This window comes from Artibeus jamaicensis, unplaced genomic scaffold (genome assembly GCF_021234435.1).
Source record: "Artibeus jamaicensis isolate MK-2021 breed Jamaican fruit bat unplaced genomic scaffold, CSHL_Jam_final scaffold_474, whole genome shotgun sequence".
In the NCBI taxonomy this organism is placed as follows: Eukaryota; Metazoa; Chordata; class Mammalia; order Chiroptera; family Phyllostomidae; genus Artibeus; species Artibeus jamaicensis.
This window is the reverse complement of record NW_026522046.1, coordinates 3,834,790-3,856,747: the sequence shown is the minus strand read 5'-3', so window position 1 is coordinate 3,856,747 and position 21,958 is coordinate 3,834,790. Positions and strand designations below refer to the sequence as shown.

At 44.8% G+C, this 21,958-nt stretch overlaps 1 protein-coding gene across 9 annotated transcripts in view; it reads left to right on the top strand.

Moving 5' to 3' along the window:
- The window catches only part of ST6GAL1 (ST6 beta-galactoside alpha-2,6-sialyltransferase 1), a 129,904-nt gene extending 108,313 nt beyond the window's left edge, over nucleotides 1-21,591 (top strand). For all 9 annotated transcript variants that reach the window (XM_053657808.1, XM_053657804.1, XM_053657809.1 and 6 more), the window contains 4 exons: nucleotides 712-809; nucleotides 12,844-12,942; nucleotides 13,961-14,135; nucleotides 18,059-21,591. In XM_053657808.1, the coding sequence (XP_053513783.1) occupies nucleotides 712-809; nucleotides 12,844-12,942; nucleotides 13,961-14,135; nucleotides 18,059-18,300 (614 nt within the window). In that variant the 3' untranslated portion in view covers nucleotides 18,301-21,591. The remainder of the gene's footprint in view (nucleotides 1-711; nucleotides 810-12,843; nucleotides 12,943-13,960; nucleotides 14,136-18,058) is intronic.
- The last annotated feature ends 367 nt before the right edge of the window (nucleotides 21,592-21,958 follow it).

Below are 21,958 nucleotides of genomic sequence, written 5' to 3'. Positions count from 1 at the left end.
AACATTGTTTCTAACAAAGAGCTTTTTAAGTAGAAAATATGAGGTTTAGTTTAGCTTGATGACCTTTTGTCTTATCTCTGCTACCACCAGGTTTGTGACAATACCTGGGCTTCAGGTTCCAGAATAGGTCCCCTGGAGGGTGGTCCTGGTTGCCATAGTGAATCCTTTCCATTTGCTGAGGGCTGCAAGTTTTTAAGAGTGCTGTGGGGTGTTTTGCACTTATAGGTTAGACCAACCTTATGATAATATCTTTATTTTTCTGACAGTGATAAAAGTAGGACCCCTTGGTTATACAAAGAGAGTATTTGGTTTTGCTCCATTGGTAATTGGAATTATGATTCCGCCATACCTAGGTGTACTGGTATTATTGAAAGGATTTCAGGAATGCCATGATACAGACCTCTTGAGACCTTGCAGTGGCCAGGGAGACAGGTGGTCATCTCTGTCTATGAACTTATGCTTGATCTTTGGATAAAATCTTATAAAAAACATGTGCATAGCTTGTACTATCAGGTTACAGGGCAGGCACACTGAAATTCAATTATACTATACAAATATGATAATTTCTTTCTGTAGACCAGGATGGACTAAAGCTTATAAAATAACATTCTCTTGCCCCTCTCCTACCTCTTCCCCCTCTTTTCCTCCTCAACTTCTCTCTTTTTATATATTGCTGGTACTCATGACCTCTTGTTTCCTTGTGGTTTGCAGATGAGCATGATGCAGTACTGAGGTTTAATGGAGCACCTACAGCCAACTTCAAACAGGATGTGGGCACAAAAACTACCATTCGCCTGATGAACTCTCAGGTAAAATTTCTTCTGTGCAGATAGAGTTGTTTTTAGGGATAAGTGAAAAAATCCATGCAAAGCACTAAGAACCTGGCACATATGTCAGTAAATGTTAGCTACTCAAATATTTATGAGTACAGACCCTGAGATGGATGTGGAAGATACAGTGGTGAGCAAAGCAGACTTGGCCCTCTTCTCGTGTTGCTAACAGATACAATCAAGTAGTCCTATGAAGACATTTTAAAGTTGCAATAGAGTGCTATAAAGGGGAGGGTCAAGGTGCTACCAGAACCCATAAGAAGGAAATTTTTAATAATCAAGGAAGTCAGGAAAAGTGAGGAGGTGATACTTAGCTGTGTAGGAGGAGAAGGAGAAGACAAAAAGGCTAGGATAAGAGCTTTTCAGGAAGAAGCAACAGCGTAGGAAGGCCAGGTGGAAGGAACATAAGGACCTAGAAGGAGATGGGTATATGTGGCGTGGGTGATGGGTGTGTGCTGAGAGATGAGGTTGAAGGTAAGAAGGTGCCAAGCCATGAAGCTGCATTTGAGTATTTGTAATTTTATTGAACTTATTTGGGTGACATTGGTTTATAAAGTTATATATGTTTTAGTATACAATCTATAATGTATCATCTGCATATTGCATTGTGTGTTGAACACCCAAAATCAAATCTTCCATCACTATATTTTTTATCCCCTTTACCCATTTCTACTGTCTTTACCTCTGGTAACCATCCATACTGTTTAGTCTGTGTCTATGAGTTTTGTTTGTTTCTCTTGTCTGTTTGTTTGTTGCTTTCAGTGTTATATCCCACATATGACTGACATCAAATTATAGGGTGTTGACTTTTTGCATCTGACATTTTGCTTAGTATGGTATTCTCAATATTCATCCATGTTGTTGAACTTGCATTTTGTAAACATCCCTGGCTTCCATCTGTTCAGAAATCTTACAGTGAGTGGAAATACACAGTTTGGAGGCTCTTGGAGGACCCTTGATTAGAAATGTTGGTAGTTGCACCAGAGTAGACATGAAGGTAAATTTGAAAAAAGACTGGATTGGAGAGCTATTTGGTATGTCCAGTCAATAGGCATTAGTGTTGGATTGGATGCGGGAGGTGAAGGAAGAGCAGGTCTATGTCACAGGTGTAACGGACTTCTGGTTTGTGTAACTGGCTGGCTAGAAGTCCCTGAGATTGGAAGCACTGAAGATGTTTTGGGTAATGGGGGCTAGGGTCAAAGAGGAGGGTAGAGATAAAAATGTGGTTCTGGTCATGGTAGAGCTGAGGTGCCTTTTAGATATCTGTGAAGAGGTGGCAAGTAGGAAGTTGTATAAATGGGACTGGATTTCCATGGAAAGGTCTAGATGAAATATAAGAGTATGAATCATCTGTATCTATGTGGCAATGAGGCAATGGGACTGAATGAGAGCACGAGAGAGAGTCTAGTCTAGAGAGGGGTGAGGACCAGTCCTCTGCAGGGAATGAAAACAGAGCACTGTCAGATGCTGCTGAGAGACCAATCGACATGGAGACTGAAAAACACTGTTCTCTCTTTAGCAAAATGGAGGCCACTGGGGGCCTTAGCAACAGCTCTATGGGAGAGTGCTGAGGCCAGACAAAAGCCAGTTAGGAGTGTTTACCAGAATGAGTGGTGAAAGTGAGTGGAGAAGAAAATTGTGGATAGGTCTTTAAAGAAGTCTAGCTCTTGGTATGGGTGGACCTGGAGAACATTATGCTAAGTGAAATAAGCCAATCAGAGAAAGACAAATAACATGATTCCACTCATACGTGGAATCTAATGAACAAACTGAACTAACAAGGAAAATGGGGACGGACTCATAGATGGAGAGCAGATGACAGCTAGTGGGTTGGGGGAGGTTAGAGGGTGGAGAGATTCAGCAAAAAGAAAAAAGGACTCATGAACATAGTCAACAGTGTGGTGATTACAGAGGAGAAGGTGTATAAGGTAACTAAATGGTAATGGAAAAGTACAATATGATTAAATAAAAATAAATAAATAAAAGTTACTTAAAAAAAAAAAAAGAAGTCTGGCTCCGAAAGGCAGGTGAGAAATCAGGCAATCATTCTAAAAAGTTAAGGAACCCAGGGCTAGATCTTGTTATTTTTATTTTTTTAGATTCGAGAGAATCAAGTGTGTTCAACAGTCAATGGGAAGATAGTCACAAGAGGGCAAATACTGTATGATTCTGCTTCTGTAAGGTACCTAGAGTGGCCGATGCATAGAGACAGAAAGTAGGCTTTGCAGAGAGGGAGCGTTTATTGTTTAATAGGCACAGAGTTTCAGTTTGGGAAGATGAAAAGGTTGGAAATGGATGGTGGTGCTGGCTGTACAACGGAGGGACTGTACTTAATGCCACTGAGCCATATACTTCAAAATGGTAACAATGGTACATTTTATGTATATTTTACCACAATAAAAATTTTGACTCAGTGAGGAGAAACTGGATATATTAAAAAGAGGAGATAAGTAAGTGAAGGGGGTGAAGGAGCTTGGTCAAAAGCCCTGCCCAGGATTAACCCCAGCAGGATGGAGTGCAAAGGAAGAAGGATGGGAGGGGTGTAGCTGGGGGCAGTTCATAGTGGAAGCCTGGAAGGGCTTCTGTTGTCTGCAAAGTGGGATGCAAGGTCCTGTTGGAGGAAGGCTGGGGGGAGAGAGGTTTTAGTAGGGGAGATTTAAGCCAAGAAGGGTTGAAATTTTCTTTGGAGAGAGTAGAGGAATGGAGAAGGGTTTCCAGGCCATGCTGGCCACGCTGGGGTTGGAGAGCATGAACTCAGAGAGAGGTCGAGCTCTGTTCAGTCAGGGGTGGTATGATGAGTAAGCAGCAGCAATAAAGAGAGGCAGCGTAGAGGGGTGCTGGGAATTCTCTCCGATGTTGGGCATCTCATGGTGTGTAGTGAGGAACTAAATCTCTATCCTATGAAGATTCTGGAACTTTATTTAAAGATGAGGTAAGGTTGCCTGGGAAATCAGAGACTGACTTTGATGAAATTCCTCCTTCCCCACTTCCTTTGTGAGTGACTGGAGCAAGTTGCTTCATCTTTCTGAGCCTCAGTTCCCTTGTTTGTAAAGGGGAATAAGAAAGGTTACCATGCAGGGTCTTCATGGGATCAAATCAGGTTACTAAGCACAGAGCGTTTGTTTCACTCAGAGGCTGGTACGCAGCAGCAAGTACTCTGCAAAGGATGGTGAAGCTTGCCTGTGTCTGTTGGGAAATCACTGTGCCTTCCAATCTCAGGCAAAGGGGTGCCTCTTGCATTTCAGCAGGGAGTCAGCTGCCTTGGAGCCATTTGGAAGGTGTCCTGCAGAAGGGAGACAGGACATCTGTTAAAGGATAATTTTTAGGAAAGATGTAATGTCATGTAGATATAACAATGAACATGGGTTAAGCAATCTGTTTTATTCATATGAGAGGACCAGGCAGATGTCCTAACCAGTTCAGAGGAAAAGTCAAAAGAGCACAGATTCTGAATAAAGAAATGAAATTTTTTTTTTCTGTTAGGTGGGAAGGAAGAGGGGGCCGTCAGTGAAACTACTGGGCAAGATTGAATAAGCCTGTCTATAGCTGCAATTTGCAGAGCTGTAAAACAGCTCCCATAGCATCAGAAGCTGATCAAGAGAAAGGGTGTGCTGTGGACAATGCATAGTTTTGTCACGAGTACTGCACTTTTCCCTGCACCACCAGAGCATTGTGTTTCCTCTGCCAGGGCTGAGGGGAGTGTGACCACACTGTCCACTCTCAAGAAAGCCTTTCCCACTCCTCCTCAGACACGCCCTCTCCTTCCTCTCCTTCCTCTCCTTCCTCTCCTTCCTCAGTGGCACTACACCTGTGGGCCATTTCTTTATTTAGCATTTTTGTCACAGGCAGCTCCCTAACAGTGCTTCTTATGATACTGATCTGTGACTGACAGCTTTCTATCATTGCCCTTTCTCATTGTCTAGCTTCACTATTTTTTGTCTTGGTTACCCCAGCTATTCTGTGTCTGTTTCTGTGAATGAGCAAAGTGAGTCCCACCATTGCACACAGAAAGTAGCTGGCACCCAGAACTCACTAGGAATAGCTCTTGCTTTGGTAAATTTTGCCAGCGAGTGGCTCAGTCTCTTTCTACATGGAGAGGTTCACCTGATGGCAGCTGTGTTCTGACGAGGGCTGGGCCTGAGACAAGGCAATGGAAAACAAAAAGGTGGTTTTGTTATTAAGGAGGTAGCTTTTTATAGAGATTGGTCTTATACTTTGAAGTTTCAACAGACCTATTCAGGCATATATGTGTCACGTGTAGTTAGGAGAGTCAACAGGAAAACCATATGCAGCTAAATGTGTCTTTAAATAAATTCAATTCTGACTTAAGTGTAAGAAAGTTTCTTGAGACTCAGCTGGGCCCCTGTTGTTCCCAGTGGCCTTGAGGGGAGAGACAGTGGGACAAGAAGGCCCAGTGGCTTTTTTGGAAGCTCTTGTACAGGTTGGAGAGAGAAACCTTGGTCCTATGCCTAGTGTGTGCTGACTGGACTTGAACCAGACATTCTCAGATCAGTTAATGGGGCTTATCCTGAGATAATAGCTATTGTTACTTACTAAACACTTCTACAGTCTAAGGGCCACTGATGTCCTACCTTCATGACAACCATGGAGGTATGATTATCAACCATTATCTTAAACGAGAGCACTGAGGCTCACAGTTTGTGTGTGCTCACCACCTGCAGATCAGCCTACCTCCATTATCATGTACTATTTGACCCCCTTAGCCCCTTCACACAGATGTTACATTGTAAAATTGTACATCTGAAATTTATACATCATTAACCAATGTTACCCCAATGCATTTAATAATAAAGAACTTATGTGAGTTGTTTTGGGTACTGTAGAGAGCATGTGATATCCGTGGATTTGGGTCTCGCTTTGTTTGCCAGTAGTACTTTAAATCCCCTAAGTTTTCTTTTAAGTTCCAAAATTTTCTTCTCAAAGTGTTGACAGACAGTCTGGATAGGTGGTGGTGGTGGGTGGTTTCTCTCAATAGATCTGAACAGTGCAAGGGTGAGCTGGGTAATTGTGGTGAAAGTCCCTTGACAGGGTACTTCAGCATCACGGTTTAGGAGCTGAACTTTAGAGACGATGGATATCATCATGAGTTCCAGGGCTTCTTGATTTTGGCCAGCAGACACAATCTAGGTGGCCGATATTTTTTGAAACCAGAGAAGAAGCTGTGGCTTGATACTGGACTCAGCTTATTTCAAAGCTCATGGTCAAGAGTAGTTTTTTAACATGTCAGAGCTGTTCTCAGTGTTTTCCTTGTGTGGCCCATTCATCAGATGTGTAGCCAGCTGCCCAGATTCCATTCAATCAAGCAAATAAACTCTCATAAGACCCTGCCTGGTATGGGGGAAGAGTGAGAGAAGGCAAAGAGCTTCCATTTAGTTGAAGAGGAAAGACACCCCCCCATTCTTCCTCCACCTACACACATGAAGTCATTGAAAGTGCAGTGCAAAAGCAGTGTGTATTCTTTCTCTGTGAGTCTGAGTATTTTAGACACCTCAATAAGTGGAATTATTCAGTATTTGTCCTGTGTCTAGCTTATTTCATTTAGCACAATGTCCTCCAGGTTCATTCATGTTGTTGATATGTTAGAATTTCCTTCTTTTTTGAGGTTGAGTAATGTTCTATAGGAAGAGATATTGAATGGTGATCGCTAGGGGCTGAGGTGAGGGGGAGATGGGGAATTGTTCAATGGCTATAGAGGTTCAGTTATGGAAGGTGAGTTAATTCTAGAGATCTGCTGTGCAACATTGTGCCTATACCAGGTCTGTCCAGGAAGTGTCCAGCCTTATACTATGAAAAATGGAGACCTTCACTGAAGAAGACACAAGATACAAGAAACATCATAGATATGGCAATGATGCCTCAGTCCCCTTCAAATTAGGTACCTTGGGACCTCACACAGTTCTCCCAGTCATCATTAGCTGCCCTATCATATTTTCCTGAATCTCATCAATGATCTGAAATCTTTTCCTTTTCAAAGGTGATTTCAGTTTTGAGAAAAACCAGGAGTTGCAGGGCACCAAATCTGGGCTGTAGGGGGACTAAGTCATCTGGGTGATTTGATATTTCATAGAAAACTCTGCATGAGATGTGATGCATAAGTGGGTGTGTTGTCATGATGAAGCTGCCGATCACCAGTTACTCATTGCTGTGGCCTTCTAAATAGTTTCTGTGGAGGAATGTTCAAGCTTAATGCAAAATTTGATGCCAATCTGTTGCTCTACTCACTCAGCCATTTTATATACAACAGCCACACAGTACACATGGTCACTCAATGGCATCCATTACCCCCCACTGACTAGTACAATGAAATTGTCATTGTTCACACATGTGCATTCCAGTACACTCTCCTTGGCTGCCAGGTTATATCAATGTCATGCAAACCATTCTTGTTATATTAACCATGGATGGGATTCTTCCAGGCAGCCCTTCCTATATAAGGGACAACAAATAAGTGATTTACCCCAGCCTCACCATTTATAAATGGCAGGACGTAACTATTCTGTTCTCCTGAAAGCATCCCCTTCTTACTCCAGCCCTTTGGCATATAAACTCACCTAGAGATGTCTCTAAGCTCCTGGGCCTCTTTCCTCCTGGAGTCTTGAAATATTTCTATATTAATCTGTAGATACAGTGTAGACTATATCTATAGATATATAGTCCATTTGGTTTCTTGGGGAAATAGGAAAAGTTTTATTATGTTTTGAATCAGAGTAGAGCAATTAACCAGACAAATAGCTACAGATTTTATTCTCATGGTAAATGAAGAGTTTCAGGAGTCTAGTGCTTTTTTCAGGAGCCCTGCAAGACACAGGATAGTTTTATTTCTCCATACTATTCTACCCTACCTCTGGGATTTATGTTTTCTAAGGAGCCCTGGTTCCTTGAAGTAAAAATGGTATAGGAACTGATTATCTGGGCAATAGGTGTGTTCAGCCTACTAAGGTGTCTGTTTTTTGGCCCTTTTAACAGGTAGAGCAGGGAATTATATGCATGTATACACACACACATACCCTCTACATACACAATACATATCCACATGTTCTCATTCATTTTCATATATAAATACATGTACCTGTGTGTGTATATGCATCTATACAGATGCATACAAATATGCCTGTTTTAGAAATGGTAGGCTCAAATTGATATCTTCAAATTAAGTCTATCCACGTAAACATACGTCTTGCCTTCCCCGTTCTACATTTGTGTTCCCCCTTCTTTCACAGTGAGGATTCTGCTTCTAACCAACCTCAGCACATTTATCTATTTGCTCAAATCTGTTATACATCTAAAATAGTTTGCAAATTGTTTTGCATATATCTAGGTAGAACAAACCTGCTGAAGAGAGTTCAGGATTTGTTTGGAGTTCTCCACACTCTGCCCAGGACTGAGGTTACATAGTCAAATTATATGCACCTAAGATACCAGGAAGAGCCCTTCTGTGTCTTTTCACCAAAATTATTGTATTCATTTGAAATTCAATTGTGTTCATTTTGTTTCAGTTTTATTTTTTTAAAAAATATTTTATTTACTTTTAGAGAGAGGGAAAGGGAAGGAGAAAGAAGGGGATAGAAACATTGATCAGTTGCCTCTAACCCCCCACCTGGGGACCTGGCCCACAACCCAGGCATGCGCCCTGACTAGGAACTGAAGTGGTGACCTTTCAGCTTGCAGGCTGGCACTCAGTCCACTGAACCACACCAGCCATTGCTGGTTTCAGTTTTAGATTTTTCTTTTCATTCCTCTTTTTAAAATATGCAGAGTATGAACATGCTTCCAAAATTCTAAACTATCCAAACAGGCATAGAATTACCCTGTACCACCCACCACCACTTTCGCAGGCAGCCAACTTTACTTTACCCTGTGGTGTTTCTATTTGTAAAGACAAATCATTGTATTTAAATTCCTCTCATTTCTTACACAAAATATAGTGGACTATACTGTTTACACTCTGCTGTTTTTTCCAGTGTCTCCTGGAAATCATATCAGTTCATAGAAATCTCATTCTTTATTATAACTGAATTGTACTCCTTTGTGGATAAATTTTATAGATTACTCCATCAATTTTTTTTTTTGCTTGGACATTATGTACTTTCCAACATTTACTTCCTCTAATACTTTTTAGTTCTTTTGACAACTTCCTGTGACACCTGATAGAATTGCAGGCCCTTATCCTTGGGAGTTTGTGGGGGGCTTCAATTTGTGGTGCCCTTCTCTTTGTGAGAACACCTCATGTCCAATTTATAATCGTCAGGCCTTCTCTTAAGGCTCAGAGCCCCCTTATAATTTTAATCTCTACTTAAGACCCTGACCCCCTTTTGTCTGTCTTTTAAAAAAATTTTAGGTAATTATTTTTCAAGTACAGTTTTGTCTGTCTTCTTATAGCACTGACTCACTTTTTAACTCCAGCAAATTTGCAAATCTGGCAGCCAGAACACACACCTTGTTTTCTCATCACTTACCATTTTTGAATGAAGATTACCTAGTATAGTGGGAAAAGATGATTTGCATCCCAGCTCCATCCCTTCCTTGCTGCATGATCTTGGGCAATTACATAACCTCTGAGAGTTTCCTTTTCATGCCTGATCAGGGGTTAGAAATTCTGTGAGGAATAAATGAGAAGACATTGACCTGGTTTGTTGTTTAACAAAGCCACGAAGTCTGGACTATAGTCAAGATATATCAGTGTTTACACATACACACACATGCATGGAGAGTGTACAAAAGCCCTAAGCCTTCTGTAACAAAATACCACGCATGGGGTGGCTTAAACAACAGAGATTTATTTTCTTACAGTTCTGGGGTCCGGAAGTAAAAGATCAAGGTGCCATCAAAGTTGAAATCTCCTTCTGGCTCATGGATAGTTGCCTTCTGTCTGTGTCTTCACATAGCCTTTCCTTTGTGTGCATAGGCAGAGAGAGAGAGCTCTCTGGTGTCTATTCCTTATCTTAGAAGGACAACAGTCTTATGAGTTTAAGAGTCTCATCCTTATGATGTCATTTAACCTTAATTACCTCCCTGAAGACCCTATGTCCAATATACTCGCATTGGGATTAGGGCTTTGACATAAGAATTTGGGGAGCAGGGGACACAATTCAATCCATAAGAGGAAAAAAGGCCAACATATTCACAGTGTTAATATCTGAAGAATGCAATTATGGGTGGTCATAATTTCCTTCTCTTCATATATATATATATAGATGTGTGTGTATATTCTTGTATTTTCCTTTTGCAGTGAGCATTTCTTACTTAATGACTGGAAAGGTTACTTGAAACAAGTTGCGAAAATAGCAACACTCCATGTCCCTGGTGTAGCCTTTTCCTGGCAGGTGTTCCTTGGGGATCTGTTGCTCTGGCAACGACTTACTCTCCTCATCACAAGGAACCCAGGGTTTCCTGAACTCAGGCCAGTCTCTGCCCCTGGGTAAGTACAGGTGCATTTAAGAGGAGCTTTATTCTCTTTCAAGTCCTTTCTGTTGTATTAAAAAAAAGAAACACAGACTGAGATGTTCTCTAGGCACAGCTGGTCACCTGGTTAGGAAGGCAGTGTCCTATAAAATAAGGCACCTGAGACCTGGAGAGTGGGAGTGACTCACCTAAGACCACAGTGAGTTAGACTCAACAGTCTCCCAAATCCCTGAGCAGTTCTGAGGTTTTTTTGTTCTTTTTGTGTGTGTGTGCTGACTTTTTTTTTTTTTTGAGTCTCAAAGTGTTCCTCAAAGGAACTGCCAGAATTAAGGGCTGCCAGAATTAATTCAGAGTCATGTCTATTTAAAATTGAGGGATGCCTGTTGGCTTCTCCCCTCTTTGTCCACCAGATCCCAGCCCTGGCCACTTTCTATTCCTTCTTCTGGGTAAAACTAGCATTTATCTTCACCTTTTCCTCAGTTCTATGAAGTATGTTTTTATTTGCTTCAAATAGCCAAAGTGAATGATCATTTCCCCTTTGGGTACAGTGAGAACTGGGCGTAGCCCAGATCCTGATAGAGTGCTGGCTTGTTTTAACATCCTGTGGTTTATGAATGTAAACATAAACCTCTCTGGGAACAGAGAGAACTGTGGTAGGAGCTGCCCTCTAGTCCTAGCTGTGCCTTAAACTTACCTTGAAGCCTCAGATAGTCTCTCTTCTCTCTGGACCTCAGTTTCCCCATCAGAAAACGGTGGTTTTGAATCTAGTTCCTCAAGGATCTTCAGTCGTGACATGTGACAAATCAAACGAAAAGCAAAATACTCATGACACTTTCATACCCCTCATCACAAGCTTCCTTTGCTATTTCCTTGAAGAGCCATGGGTGTCCCATCCCACCCTCCTTGTATGAGGCAGTGCTCTATGTAGATTAGAAGTATGGATTCTGGTTCCAGTCAAAAGGGTTCAAATTCAGACTCTCCAGCTTACTTGCTAACTTGGCTTGGGCAAGTTGCTTACATCTTTATTTCATTATTTATAAAAATGGGTGTATTAATAATTGCCTCCTGGGGCTGTTGTGAGAATGAATGGAGAGAATATATGTAAATATCCGGCTTGGAATGAGCACCATTAAATTACTTTTGTTGTCATCATTGCTGCTTGTTATCCTTTATTAGAAAGGTGGAAATTTTGTGCCTCTCTCTTGAGATTTCTGAGGACAGTGGAGCCACAGATCCTGGGACAGTCTCAGGGTGCCAGAAGTTGCTGCTCCTGGCCTCCTGCTTTTCACACCAAGCAAATTGTTGGAGAGAGGCTATGGCTTTTAGAAGGAGACACTTAAAAAAAATCCCAGTTGTCTCTAATCCTCTTGAGTGCTACAAATCACCAGGCTTGGTTGGTTTGATTTCTGTCATTTGTTCCTCTCAGTTTCTACCCAGGTAACATCATCTCGTGCCTGCTTTTTAAGGTGAATGCCAGCTGATCTCATATATCAGTTTTGGAGTTCCTAAGAGGGACCTGGCTTCTTTCACTGTAAACCTTTGGGTCCTATTTCTGTCTTTCTCATTCACTCCTGTACCCCATCTGATGAGTATGAAGGCTGAGGGAGGCTACCCAACTTGGTTATGGTCACCAGATAAGTTAGTGGCAAAGCCAAGAAAGGAGCTCAGGTCTTTCTGTGTCCAATTCTAGTGTCTTATCTGCTACCACCACATATTTGTTAAGTTGGTAAGTAATTTAATTAACATTTCTGTGCATGACTTTCCCCTCGAATTTAGATTCTCTTAGGATAAATGCCAAAAATGTGAAAAGATTGAGTCAAAGGGTATACATACTATTTTTTTAAGGATGTTAATACATTTTGCAAAATCATTTGGCACAGTTGTCTCGGGAGTCTTACAAGAGTCACATTTTGCCCCAGCTGGGTTTAACTACCTCATACAGACCAGCCTGGGAGCCCCAGGGATGCGGGGGAGGAGAGGAGCAATGGCTGGTCTCCAGCAGGTTATGCACGAGCATCCTGCCAGCCTGGTGAGACTCATGTTTAGAGGTGTACACTTTTGCGTGTGCCATAGCCCCTGCACACATGCTGATGACTTGGTGTGATGCTTTACCATAGACACAGCCACCTGCTCCAATGCTGCAGAGATCGTTGGCTGTGTTGGGCTCATCAGGGGTGCTATGTCTGTCTCCATCATCATGTGCTAATATTATGTACTGGACTTATAAGCAATTAAAAGGATTTCCAGAGATTATTTTGATTATATGAGATTCTGACTTTCAACCTCATCCCCTTGGCCCTCCAATGAAATATAACTGTAGGGGACTATGCTCAAGCCATTTTCACTGTACCTTTGCCCTAGTAATCTCAAAGTCTGAGTGGAGCCTTCTGCTCTCTGGTCACTGATTATAACAAAATGCCCTTGGGGGCCACACGATGCCTGCATCTTTGCCTTCATCTCACTGAAGTTTAGTGCTGCAAGAAAACTTAGAAGTCTCATGGGGCTCCGAGGCCTCAGGTGGTCCTAGTGATGTGCTGCAAATCAAACATTATAAATGTCCAAGTGACAGTTTGTCTGTTTCTTCTTGCAGTTGGTTACCACAGATGAGCAGTTCCTCAAAGACAGTTTGTACAGTGAAGGAATCCTAATTGTGTGGGACCCATCTATTTACCATTCAGATATCCCAAAGGTAAGTGAGTGTCCTTTAGAAACAGCGGCTGAGTCTCCTGTCTGCCTACAGTTTTTCCTGAGTCCTTGGGTTTTTCAAGTCATGGCTGACCTGGGCCATTCCCGAGGACTGGCTGTTTCAGTTTTAGGGCACCCTACTTCATCTGGACTGGCAGTTCAGAAGTATCCCTGTCCCATACTTCCAGTTTTCAGAATTCTCCCTTCACTCCCATAACAATGTGAGGAAGTAGGTAGAAGCACGGTTGGTCCCACTTTACACATAAGGAAACTGGAGTATGGAGAGGGAAAACCACCTGCTCCAGGACTTGATTTCCTAAGCAAAGAACCAGATCTATAACAGCAACTCATTCAGGGAAGAAGATGGGAATTTCAGGTCTGCTGGACTTTCAGCCTCTCTGGGATGGCCCTCTCACTCTTTGTCGTGCGGGTCAGTTGGCCGCTTTCTCTGATTGGGCTGCAGTGGCCACAGGAGAACGGCTTTAGGGAAGACAGAGAGAACTGTTCTTGGGACACTGAACTTTGAAGTTGGACCTGCAATAGCTGACAGGCTCTGGTGATCCTTTGCCCCCTCTCTACCTCAGTTTCCAGTTTTGTGCTGTTCTAGCTTAAAACTGAAATTTGCATGGGTCAGAAAAAAGACTCTGAATCCACAGTTGTGACGAGTTGTGTCCCGGTTTTCACCCCTTTAAAAATGAGTGGGATGGTGCCAAGGGCCCCTTTCTGCACTGATATCAGTCTCAGATTCTATGATCTTAAAGCCTGAAGGTGTCTTAGGGCCACTAAGCTCAAAATTCCCTGTGAGCACAAGCTTCATGATAGGTCCCCCTGCTATCGAGCGAGAGCTGTGATGTGTGATGTGGAAGAGAAGTCTGGAATCTGTTTCAAGGAAGGGGCTCTGTCTCTGGATTCTGCCTTGTGCTTCTTGACCTCCCCACAGTGTCCTCAGACAAGGGTGACTGTCTGCGGGCAGCAGGGGCACTGGCCTATTTCTCTCCTAAAACCATTTCTTTCTTTTTCAGTGGTATCAGAATCCTGACTACAGATTCTTTGATAACTACAAGAGCTATCGTAAGCTGCATCCTGATCAGCCCTTTTACATTCTGAAACCCCAGATGCCTTGGCAGCTGTGGGACGTCATTCAGGAAATCTCCACAGAGGAGATTCAGCCAAATCCCCCGTCCTCTGGGATGCTCGGTGAGTCCACGTCCGGGAAAAGGCCTCTCATGTTTGTTTCTAGGAGAGGTTACCTTTCTTCTGGGGTCTCATTCATTCATTTACCAAACAGTTGCTGGGTTTTTGCTGGGTTTGTTCACTGTGTCAAGTTCTAGCTAAAATATGAATTAATAAGAGAATCCTCTTGTGATGGGAGAAACTTTGTTCTTCTTGCTGATGTAGTAAAGAATTACAGATCATCAAGTCTATTGGCATGCAAGCAGGGTTTATTGTGATATGTTCCCATGGAAGAGAATGGGACTAGCTAAAGCAGGGGGCGGTAAAAGGCATAGGGTCCAGGGCATGGCAAGGTAAGGGCAGCAAGAGCATCAGGTCCTTTATTCTGAGGACTTAAATAGCGGACAGGATGGAGGTGAAGAAGTTACATATTGTTTGACAGGTAAAGGTGGTGCCAGTTTTCCCAAGGCGATGTGACTACCCAAACTTAAGTATGTGTGGAGTTTGTTAGTTCAAATCTTTATCTTGCTTCAAACCCTATTTGTTCATCTTGTTGCAAAACAGGTACATGACAGGAGGCAGCTAATTAAAGTTGAGGCAGTTACCCAAAGTTATTTATGGGCTCTTTCCGTAAGTACTGGGGACTCCCTTGTAAAACAGATAGTGACCAGAGGCAGACAATTAACTGAAGTTGTTTTATAGGCTTTTTCTTTGAACACCGTTGGCCCCCTCCTCTTCCCCATTCTAGGCCTTGGGATAAATACACAGTTTCAAAGCCTTTCTTCCCGAGATAGTGGAAATGATACATAAAGTGTCAAGGGCTTCCCACCTCCCTTATTAGCATGGTGTTTCTTGTGATGTTTGGAACCCCTGGCAGTATCATCAGACTGGGCTCAGGACTGCTGAGTTGGTGGGTAGAACATGTCTTCCTTCTTATCCCTTGGTTTACTATCTATTCTACCCAACACTTTTTCTTTAGAGAGTTCAGTCAGTCGTCTGAGACAGCACTCAATTCATGCCAGCAGAGAGCAACCACTTGGTGCCACAGGAGAGAGGACCCCGTCTAGGTGGACAGTCCGAGAGGGTTGAGGAGGAGTGGGTTCGGGTCAGGCTGGTGAGAGGGACGGATTTGGCAAGTGGAGATGGAGTAGAGGAAGCACAGACAAGAGGTGGGGCAGGAACACAGGAGGAGCAGGGCTGGGTCAGGCTGCAACCGAAAGGGGTGCCAAAACGTTCAGCAATAAGATAGTACTTAATATAGTATCTTTAAAAAAAATCACAATTCACACAAAAATGTTAGGAATGAAATATCAAAATTTTAAATAAAGAGAGGATCAGTAATAATAGCTTGCTGAGCCATATCGAAATCTGAGAGTAAAAAGAATCAATAATCCTTTGTTCAAAATTTCAAAAAATTGTTCACCCTGGAGAACTCCTTAGCTGTGGCCCTGATAGAACGAGCAGTGAGGCTTAACTGGTTTTGGGAGCCCTGACGAGAGCTGTGGGAGCTGATGGGAGGTGGGCTGGGGTCAGAGTACAGAGGGCCCTGAATGCTAGCTGCATACTTTCTTCTTGGACTTTCACTAGTCCTCTTGGCCCTTGTGGAATGTCTGCCCATCCTCCCTTTCACTTTAAATTTGGCTGGACCATGGGCAGTGTCCACAAGGCTCTAGGCTATGCATGTGCACAGGAAGGGTACCTCCGTCCTCCAGGCCCCTGCATGGACCACTTTCTCCTGATGGCCCCAGTCACTCACGTGTAATCTGCCCATCCACTTCCCTTGTTAGAATGCAAACTCCCTCAGGGTGGTGACTGTGACTCCTACCTCATTAGACCAAAAACTCCCTTAGGGTGGGGACTGTGGTTGACTCATCCTTCCTGTGTCCAGCCCAAGATAGCCCTTTGGTAGATGTTCCCTGAGTCACCGAACAAATATATGTTTAATATTAGAGGTACTCCTTAAAAAACAAGATGAGCCCTCTTTCCATTTCACATCTTCATATTTTTCTTTTCAACTTTTAGGTGGGTACATCTGAAGCTCATCCTGGAGTCCTTTTGAGCAGAAATAGTTAGAAAAGCATTGTGGGGGACTTACTTTCTCACCATTCTACTGCCCTGCCTTGGGTGCTGCCTCACCCCCACCCCGCACCCCCACCTCCTCTCTCCACCAGCAGTCCTCCCTTCTCACCCAGCCCTCACAGCCGCAGCCCTGCTAGGCCCCATCCCAGTGCTCCCTCCAGGAGGTTTTCTGGAGCCCTGGCTCACAGGAAGTGCTCTGTACTGTCATGTCCAGAAGCACTCCTGCTGTGCCTACACCCCCCCCCCCTTAGTTGCAGAGATGTCTTTCCTCCCTCACTGGACCAGGGGCAGCCAGAGGGCAGACAGAGGGAAGGCTCTCCCCATAACTGGTTCTTCTGGAACAAAGTCACTGCTAGCAGTTTATTGTGTTGCTGTTAGCGGGATATTTATGGTTGACAAAAGGGGGTCTTAGACCCATGAACTTATTGCATCCTAACAATATCCTGCATGGCTGGAGTAGATAGATCACCCTCTTGGGTTAGATGATGTACCTGAGGCCCAGAGAAGTACGTGTCCTGCACAAGATGTCTGAGTTGGTGGGGACGAGTGTGGGTGGTAGCATAGTTTCCTGCCTCTTGTTGGTTTGCATCTCAGCATCTGCACTTCCTGCCTCTTGTTGGTTTGCATCTCAGCATCTGCACTGCCTTCCAGAGAGCACTCACCTGGCCCCACCCCCTTGGCTCCAGTCCCCGGCCTGAGTGAGCAGAGCCCATCAACACAGACCTTGGCATGCTCCTGTTCCAATGTCCCTCCTCCCAGCTGAGGAAAGAACAGTTTGCCTCTCTACACTGTTTCCTACAAGTGCAATAAGAAACACCTTTACCAAATAGCACCATCTAAGAGGTTCCTCTGGGATGTAAAATGCTAGAAAGTGTTATGTATGTGTGATGGTACAGTAACAGAGCCCCAGCCTATGCAGTTCTGAAATGGTTGTGTGGGCCTGATTGCCTGCCACCGAGAAGCGTGACTCCCAATGCCAGAGTTCAGTGAAAAGGAAAGGCATTGCTTATTTAAAAGTTATACAGATTTAGAATAATGGTGGAATTCTGCCATTAAATTCCACTCCCTCTAAAACACCCATGAATGCACACACACTCTAGCCTCCCTTTTGACAAACAGGCCAGTTTCAGAATATGCCAGTCAGAGGTGCCCTCTTTGGGGAGGGGGGTCCGAAGCTTAACATTTCCCCAGTCTCAGTTCAGCATTGCTGGCTTCTCCCAGTGACCCGTGCTCGGCTAGGCAGGATCTGCGGTTCCCGGCATCATCATCCTTGACACCACGTCCTCCGGCTCTTAATCCAAAATGCACCCTTTTGACCCGCATGACCAAGAGAGAGAATGGCTGCCTGTGCTTAGTTTAAATACTCACCTGAACTCCCAGTGTCTTACAGAGGCTCCTGCCTCGTATGGGGCTTCCTGCTTCTTGCACAGGTACAGTAAGCTTTCCCATCCCCCCAGCCAGGTTTGTGGGGGACTTCTCCATTTTGGGGGAACCTCTAGTTCAATACCCCACTTCAGTACTATCTTCTCAGTCACCTTGTCCTCTCTCTTCACACAGCTTATTCACATTGGTAAATTCATTGACTGATGGATGGAGTCCTTCAGTCTGCTAGTGTTTAGGGAGGGCCTACCATGCACCAGGTCTTAGCCTGCGTGCTGGGGACACAAAGGTGCACCTGGCTCAGTAACCTGCAAGGAACAGCCTGCCAGGTTGGCTTATCAGAAGGACTCGGGTTGGAATCAGTAATAACTAGAAACTCCAGATAGACATCTCCCCAGATCGGGGGCCATGAGCAGTGAACTCGTTGGGCAGAGCTCTGAGGTGTGGCATGGGTTGTGGGGCACGACTTACCTCTGCTCCCTCCCCAGGTATCGTCCTCATGATGACATTGTGTGATCAGGTGGATATTTATGAGTTCCTCCCATCCAAGCGCAAGACTGATGTGTGCCACTACTACCAGAAGTTCTTCGACAGCGCCTGCACCATGGGCGCCTACCACCCACTCCTCTTTGAGAAGAACATGGTGAAGTACCTGAACCTGGGCAGAGACGAGGACATTTACCTGCTTGGAAAAGCCACACTGCCTGGTTTCCGGAGCATTCGCTGCTGAGGCGCCCTCACCTTCACTGGGCATTTTACAGCCCACCTCTTGGCCACCCTGGGCCTGGGGAGACCATGTTCCTGAATAATCCCTGCCTGCTCCTTGCACTCCAGACCTTCTGTCAGCAAGGGCCCTGTGCTTCAGGAACCCGAGGGCAAGGAACCAGGTCCAGTCTGCCCTGTAGCCATAGATGTGTGTGAGCCCAAACCTCCTGCCACACACGCACACGCACACCTAGCACTCTTTCCAGACAGAGTCCTCCCCTTCTTCCACACGGGTAAATGTAAGACCCACCTTTCCTACCAGGGCAGCCAAAGCTTGGCTGTTTTCTTCACCTGAAGGGTGTTATTCTCACAAACCAGCACTCTGTACTGCTTAAAATCTGTACCTAGACATTGATTTCATGCTTTAAACAAATTATCCCAAGTTATGATTGTGCCTGGTAAGGGCTGGCTCTGGGGGGAAGGGGGCAAGTAAGTGGTACAGGGTGTAGGAAACATGCTGCTCGGTTCCTCCAGAACACAGGTGCCCCTGAGGTCTGCGACCCTGGGAGAGGCTGTGTTCCTGTCATGCAGGCTGGTTTGGCTGGTCCTTAGCCTGGATGCTTATGTGCAAAAGGTCTTGGTGAACTCACATTCCTTTCCGCATGGAGACGGGGGGACAGAAACATACAGTCCCCATCCTCAAGTTGCTCTCAGTTCAGTGCGAGTGACAGACAGGTGGGAGGCAGTGAGCTTAGTGCTCCGGGGGCCTGGAGAGGGCTTGCTGTGCGGTCTGCCGGTGCACCCAGAGAGGAGGGGTGCACACTTCCTGTGTCTGTGGGCCACAGGGGGCTTCACAGAGCTAAGGTCACAGAGCGGGCTTCAGAGGAAGAAGAGAAACATGCCAAACAGATTTTCTTAGTCATTTAAGTTGTGTTTTCCTTCCTGCCTTGATTACCCATATTTATTCTCTAAGGTCTGCCTGAGTTTACAGGCTCAAATTATTTTTTGATGAGAACCCCAGTCCACATTTGAGGGAGTGAGTGCAGACCCACGATGGATTCTAGACAAGAATGTTGCCAAAACTCTGATTTCTCCAGGCTCAGCCTGGTTGGCCCTGACTCTGTCCTACTAGGTGGGTTGGTGTATTGTGTCCGCCTTTTCCTTTTTAATGCCCACTCCCATATCTCCCCCTACCTGCTGTCTTGGCTTTCCCCTTGAAAGTGGTCTCCCCCCCCAGATTACTACTAAGCATTTTCTCTCTTAAAAGTATCCTGACCCAATTTCTTTGACCTTTGTGGGCCTTCTGTGAAAGGTCTCTCAGGGAGTGGGGATGCGATTCCCCGGAGCTTAAAGTCGCTCTCAGAGGGCAGAACCTTAGAGACTACGGCGGATTCTCACTAGGTGGGTCAGATGGCTGTGCCCTCTGCCTTTCCAGTGTTTGGAGAGGCCCTACCATGCACCAGGTCTTGGCCTATGTGCTGGGGATAGAGCTTCACAGCAGAAGCCCCTCCACTGCACCGCAGACAGGCTTTCTGGATGGCTTGCTCATCCCCGCCCCCTGGTGGAGAACCGTCCTGGACTGTTCCAGTGCCTGGTGTGGAGAATGTAAAGCAGGGGTCTCCTACCCCCAGGCCATGGAACAATAGCAGTCTGTGGCCTGTTAGGAACTAGGCCAGACAGCAGGAGGTGAGTGGCATGGAACAAGTAAAGCTTTATCTGTATTTATAGCTGCTCCCCACCACTCACATTGCCACCTGAGCTCTGCGTCCTGTCAGATCAGTGGTGGCATTAGATTCTCATAGGAGCATGGACCCTACTGTGTGTGAACTGCACATACAAGGGATCTAGGTTGCATGCTCCTCGAAAGAATCCAATGCCTGATGATCTGAGGTGGGGCTGAGGTGGTGATGCTGGCACTGGGGAGCAGCTGCAAATACAGATTATCATTCACGGAGAGGTTTGACTGCACAGAGACCATAATGAATTGCTTGCAGGCTCATATGACAGTCCCGTCAGTGAGTGGCAAGTGACAATTAAGCTGTATCTGGTGGAGGTTATAAAGCCATCTCCACCACTTAGTCTGGAAAAATTGTCTTCCATGAAACCAGTCCCTGGTGCCAAAAAGACTGGGGACTGCTGAGGTAAAGGACTCACTTAACATTCCTGAGTAATGCTGTAGAGCCAGGCTTCCTAATTTCAGGCTTCTGGACTTGGGAAGCTGGCCCCTCATTCTCAAGGGCTTCTACCTTTTGAGCTCTGGATCAACCACCTGGGAGCTGGAGTCCTCATCTACGGCAAATCGCTGGGCTTTGAGAGGCGGTGGACAGAGCCTGGAGCAAGAAGTCCTGGGTTTTCAAACTGAAGTTCCCCTGTTCACTAGCCATGCCACCATGGGTAAATTATCTGAGCCTGTTTCTGCATCTGTAAAATGGGGGTGATGGGCCTATTTCACAGGGCTCTTGTAAGGGTCACATGGAACACCCTCTCTGACCCTGTTCCTGGCACATAACAGGAGCTTAGTACATGGCGGTTTCCTTCCTCCCCTTGGTAAGGACCTGCTCTGTTCTCACTCCTGGGCAGCTCCCTGCTTTGGAGGAGGCCAGAGCTGGAGCCCTGTCCTTAGGGAATTTACTGTACTGTCCTATTGAGAGACAACAACCATCTCATTTGAAACACCCAGGAAACTATTTGAGGCAGTGGATGGGGCAGGCCATGACCCTCCTTCCTGCTCGCATCCCAGGCCTGAGTCTGCTTGGGGATGGGGGAAAGAGTGCGTGGCCTGCTAGATGCCGTGTGGAACTAGTCTCGTCTGCCTCCTGGGGCCCATGAATTCTTGACTCGCTTTTTATTCTTATTTGATACACTCATTGCAATGTTTGAATCATGAACATGGAGTGTAGAGGAAAGTGTCATTCCATCAGCAGGGATAGATGTTGGTGTGGACACTGAGACGACACTGGGTAGAGGCTAGCTTTTAGTTATTAATATAAGGGATCCAATTAATTTAAGTGATTCTGTGCTCTACATAGAAACTGGTAAAATGCAAATACTGTTGTACTGTTGGTCTGACAAGATGTTTAATATTTGTTATAGATAACTTAAAAATTAGGAAAGCCTCTGTCTCTAAGGGCTCATCTCTTCATCCTTTTTCATCAGATCCTCCAATCCTTTCACCAATCAAATAGTTATTGACATAGTGTGGAGTTGGGACATCAATCTTGGCAACTCATGAGAAATGCCTAAGCTAATTCTGAATCACCCAAAGATTATGTAAAAATTTAAAATAAATGTGTGTGTTTTTTTAAAAAAGCTTGTCCTTCTTTTCTTGTCATCTCTCGTCTCCAAAGAGGATACCACTGGGGTCCTGACTCCCCCACTAGCTCCTCTTCGGTACTCTAGGAATGCTCGCTTAAGTGGCAGCATGGCATCTGTGAAATATTGACTGATTTGATTTTCCTTCCTTTTGCTTTTGCTTGGGTTCAAATGACTAAGCTGTTGTTTGCGCAGCACCTTCGGGAGAAAGCAAACTAAAAGGAAAGCACTTACCTTGTTTCCAAAAGCCTAAAACCCTTAAAGAAATGATGTCCTAAGGGGATAGGCTAAATGTTTGAATAAAAATCCCAAGGAGAAGCAAGAATAAGGGGAGAAGGAATAATTCTGTTATCCTATGAACTGCTCACCTC